Source organism: Fulmarus glacialis, unplaced genomic scaffold, assembly GCF_000690835.1.
Source record: "Fulmarus glacialis isolate BGI_N327 unplaced genomic scaffold, ASM69083v1 scaffold438, whole genome shotgun sequence".
Classification (NCBI taxonomy): domain Eukaryota; kingdom Metazoa; phylum Chordata; class Aves; order Procellariiformes; family Procellariidae; genus Fulmarus; species Fulmarus glacialis.
Genome location: NW_009228700.1, coordinates 6,137 through 11,493, shown reverse-complemented (window position 1 = coordinate 11,493; position 5,357 = coordinate 6,137). Strand labels below are relative to the sequence as shown.

The window sequence follows — 5,357 nt, the reverse complement described above, 5'->3', positions numbered from 1 at the left end:
GATTGGGGGGGAGGGGGGGGGGCAGGGGGAGGAAGCAGTCTCAAAATATAAGGATTTGAACTACCCACGGGTTTGAATCAACTATCCGCTCAATAAGGGATTTTAATTTTCCATCAATGTGGCTGTGTAGTAAGCTGAATTCCCAGAATCAAAAAGGAATAGGATTTATAATAAAATGCAAAAAACTGCAAAAGGAATAGTTTTTTGTCTGCCAGACTAAACAATCTCGTGTCCAAACAGTTACATTCACGCACTGAATATAAGGACTGTTACTCAGATAGTTCCTGCAACCAGTGCATATGGTCCACAGAAGGCCAATAAATTAGCCAGCACAGTCCAACAGCTAGACCTGGGGATGAAGAGTTGTAAGTCCCAACTGCCACCTAATCACACAGACTACAGGGGAATTCACGTCAACTTTTCTTTGCCTCATTTTTTTTTTCATGAGGATAACCCTTTCCTGCCTCAGTGACCAGACTCAGCGTATGTGAAGTTACAGATATTCTCCGTCGAGGATGTTTAAATTAACGCTTCAGACATACGAGCGCCTCAGTTCTACTTCTCACGACTTCTGGCTGACACAGCTGAAACTCAGCTGCAGTTCGAATCTCTGCTTCAAAGCCCTCCAAGCCTGCTTTGCCAGTAGCAGAGATTCATTTGGAACTACTTACACAGTCACTTAGGTTTTTATAGAACTTATTTTTATTTACTTTGAGACAGCTCGATGAAAATGAAAATCGAACTGCAAATGGAGCCAGGATTTACACAGCATGCACGTTATGGATTTGCTATCTTTCACCCCATCAGTTCACTCTCAAAACTAGTAGTTATAGCACCAACGCAGACAAAAGTAAGTCAGCTTGCAGAACTGCCCGCACTGGATTGCTCTGCTGTTGCAGTGCGGTGCTTAAAACATTCAGTGCAGACAACGGAGTACAGAGAAGGGAATATGTGGCCAAAAAAACCCCTTCCTTCAGTTGTCTTCTCTTCATTCCATCTTTCACACTTCATGTACTAACCCGTTACTCTTAACCTGGCAAGAGAAGTATTTCCTTTCTGGAGACACACATGATAGATTAAACCTCTGTCTCCACTACTTAACATCTTTGTTATTACATCAGCATACCTACATTACCACAAGTCATTTCTTGAGTCCAAAAGCTCGTTACTTGCTAACAGTCTCCTTCACTTGAGAGGGAGAAAGAGCCATATTTTACCACATATGTATCCACATTAAAGAAATACTTCCAACATCTCTTAAAAAAAAAAAAATCTTCTTGTGTTAACAACTACGCTTAAGATGGTTAAAAATGAGACAACTATCACATTTAGTTTGCTTTCTATCCTTTAGAAAGTGGTTTTCATTATTTCATCCAATTTAGGTAATAGTTTCATGTCCTAGCTCTCATGTATGATGCCCGGTGTTGTTTTGCTCTTGATATTGCAGGTACAGCTGTGACTAAATGATTCAAACCTTTCTTAAAATATGATATTACGTTTTCTAATGTTTATGATTTATGGACAAATATAGCATGTTTGTCTTAAATACACACATATAACAGTAATGTCAGATTATGGACTGTGTCATATACTCAAATACAAATGGAAGACAAAAATTAACTCATTCAAACCAAAGTTTCGGAAGGAAGACAACAGTGTTGCTTTAAGTAAGTGCACCTTTTAACAGACAAGTCAAATGCCTATAAAGACTTTCACCTCTTTGTACTGCCATGGGTAACTGATTTGGACAAACTTTCTTTTTGTTGAAACCTTCATTACAGCAGCAGCTGTTGAAGCTTTGCCATTTCAAGCATATGATACACGCGTCCCCTCCTTGACATTCTTCAGTTCCTCTTTTCATTGCACTCCACCTTACTTTGGCATGTCCCCAGGAGGCCCTCCTCTGTTCCCAACACTTAATCTCTGAAACTTGTCTTGTCCATCAAGACACATTAATTGAATAGCACTTCTGATTTGTCTGAAAACTGTTTGAAACTGTTAAGAAGAATGCAATTCACAGTCTCCAGACTGCTTCCATTACACCAATTACACAGCATTTTCTGGAGTCTCTTGGCATTACTGTGCCAGTTACCGAAAATTTTCTGTTAGCTGGCAGGTTTTTTTCCATAAAGTAATGACCATCTGTAAAAATATTTCAGTCAGCATTGAACTGTTACAGTAGAGAGAGATACAACAACCTGAATCAGCAGGCTGTGCAGCAATTCCTCCACCTTATATACGTATGTTGTATAATGGACAATGTTGAAGTGGACAGCCTAAGAGACAGGAAAAAAACAATTCTCTTACCTCATAGCCAAACTGGAGTTCATCTGAAGTTAGCATAATGATATCATCATCAATAGCCAACACTGCTTCTGTTTCTATCTCATCATAGGGGAAGAAGCGGTTACTAAGTTTGTTTTCTGCAGTCCTAACAACTTTCAGGGGAACACGAATCTTTGGCCAGAGGGAATCTAAAGAGAAAAAATAAAAGAAATGGAATTCAATATTATACTTTACTTCTGAACAAGTCTGCACATCTGTCTTAGCATCTCTTCACTCTTTTTTTCTTCACATCTTAAACAAAAGCTAAGAAGCTTGAGTTTCTTACACTGGTGAAATGGAGGGCATGACAATGGTATATGATAAGAAAAATAAGCGAAAATACTTTAAGTCAACTACAAATGGCCAATTTACACCTGACTTGCAGTTAGGCAAATATGTAAGCATATGAAGGCAAGAGACAGAAGTTCAGCTACATTTCCCATTTCCCTCTTTTGCTCTCTACGGAGAGCTATATGGGGGATAGCTTGCCCAAAACAGCAGTCTGCAATAATCACATAACAAGAGTCAGTGATGGTTTAGGACACACAGCAAGAAAAGATACTTTATTCAACTGCAACTGTTTAAAAGAATTTGAAGGAGCAGTATACAATCACTGACTGCAAGTCTAGGGTCATGAAGAATTTGAAAAAGAATGTTAGTTCTATCAAGGGCTGAGAAAAATAAAATTTATTATATCAATTAAAAATCTAGATACACCTAAAATCTTAATTACTATTGACAGTTAAGGAGTAGATTCTATGTATGAGTAATTTCTTTCATCTTCAAAGTCCTAAGTGATAAATTAAGCTAGATAAATGCAAAAGGATTCTACCTGTGCCCCACAGCATCCTTACAGGTAGAATAGAGCACTGGAGTACATAATAATGAAAATTCACCAGTCAAATGATGCTTTAACTAGCAACAAAAAAATCCTGTAGATACAAAACTGGATTCAATTCACTCTACAATGAGATTAGATTTCCATTTCTTGCTATGTGTTTGAAATGTAGCACCTTAAGTGTCACATTAACAGTTTCTGCAGGCTTTTGCATATATTCAAAAGTTGTCAAAATCCTATTCTATTCCTACAAGAATATAAGTGCAGGCACAAGTATAGAGCACCAAGCTAAAAGAAACACAGCTAAGGACCGACTATTAAGTATTAATTCTAAATGCACATATTTAACCATACACATCTTCTAGCACAAAGCTTAACAGTAGTCATTATTACAGTACGATGCATCCCAAAAGCACCAATTCATCAAAAAGCAGTTTAATTAATAGCTAAACAAATAGCTAAACAAGTACAAATGCGATTTGTTGGTTTCTTCTAGCTTTCACAATAAACATATTGTAATGAAAATTCGAGGGAAAAGAGAGCATTGTAAGATGAGTCTAAGTACCTTGTGAACAGTAGATAGATGAACACTTGAGTTTCTTACACTGGTGAAATGGAGGGGATGACAACAGTATATGATAAGAAAAATAAGCGAAAATACTTTAAGTCAACTACAAAGTGACTGCTCAGAGTTTGTAAGTTGTTCTCTGTGTCAAATGAAAACGCGTATGAGGATACACTTCGAGGGAGGTGATCCTTCGCTCTGCTCAGCTCTGGTGAAGCCACACCTGGAGTACTGTGTCCAGTTCTGGGCTCCCCAGTACAAGAGAGACACGGACATACTGGAGAAAGTCCAGCAAAGGGCCACGAAGACGATGAAGGGACTGAAGCATCTCTCCTACATGGAAAGGCAGAGAGCTGGGACTGTTTAGCCTAGACAAGGGAAGGCTCAGGGAGGGTCTCATCAATATGTACAAATACCTGAAGGGAAGGTGTAAAGAAGATGGAGCCAGGCTCTTTTCACTGGTGCCCAGTGACAGGACAAGAGGCAATGGGCGCAAACACAGGAGGTTCCCTCTGAGCATGAGGAAACACTTTTTCACTCTGAGGGTGGCTGAGCACTGGCACAGGTTGCCCAGGGAGGTGGAGATTCCATCCTTGGAGATACTCAAAAGCCATCTGGAGATGGTCCTGTGTAACCTGCTCTAGGTGACCCTGCTTGAGCAGAGGGGTTGGACAGGATGGTCTCCAGAGATCCCTTCCAAGCTCAGCCATTTTGTGATTCTGTGGTAAGTGGAGCCTGTAAGAACTGACACTGGGCCTGAAGCCATGGAAATTGTCATCAGTGATCTGAAATACATATAAATTGCCAGTGCAATTTGCAAGTGACACAAAGCCTGGAGACAGGAAAAATAGTGAGGAAAATAAGGTCATACAGAGCACTCTGGACTGCTTAGTAAACTAGGTACATTTGAACAAAAACCAGACTGACACAACTCAACACACAGTTAAACACTAGGGCCAAGGCAACCTTTTTCCCTAAAACCAGCTGCTGAAAAGGATTAAGGGGTCAGAGTGGACCTTAGTTCTCAGCATGCTGCTGGGGCAAAATGAATTAACGTAATTCTTGTGTATGTAGATGGGTAAGTAGTAAAAAATGGGGCCAGGGGAGTGGAGGGCAATTTTCCCTGTATGCATCGTCAGACAGATGCTAAAATACTGTTTTTCAAAGCATGTTAAAACCCTGGAAATGGTGCAGGAAAGAACCACGTAAGTTATTTGAGGGCAAGAGAAAATGCCTTATGGTGGAACTTGGAGATCAATCTGTTTAGCTTATTAAAAGAAGGAACAAAAATTGGATTTGATTAACATGTACAAGCATCTACACAGGAAGAAAAATGCCACGTATCTTCAACCAACTAAAGAAAGACATAACAAAAAACAATGGCTGGAATCTGAAGCCAGGCAAATTCAAAGTATAAATAAGGCAGACATTTTTAATAGTAACAGTGGTTAACCTCTGGAGGAAGTTAACAAGGACAGCAGCTGATTCTGTACATCTTGTCTTGGAACATGACTGGGTATTATTATAGAAGATGTGCTCAAGTTAGATAGAAGTCACCGGATTGAAAAGAAAGGTGATGTGGTGACTCGTGACTTACATGTCAGCCCACAGGATCTTACCGTCCCTTCT

The 5,357-nt window shown here is 39.6% G+C and overlaps 1 protein-coding gene across 1 annotated transcript in view; it reads right to left on the bottom strand.

Annotated features, from left to right (window-relative positions):
* Window positions 1-2,474, bottom strand: part of LOC104080966 (exostosin-2) — a gene marked incomplete at its 5' end in the record, with an annotated part of 16,441 nt that extends 13,967 nt beyond the window's left edge. The window contains one exon of the mRNA XM_009583537.1: window positions 2,308-2,474. Within this exon, the coding sequence (XP_009581832.1) occupies window positions 2,308-2,474 (167 nt within the window). The remainder of the gene's footprint in view (window positions 1-2,307) is intronic.
* Between the last annotated feature and the right edge of the window lie 2,883 nt (window positions 2,475-5,357).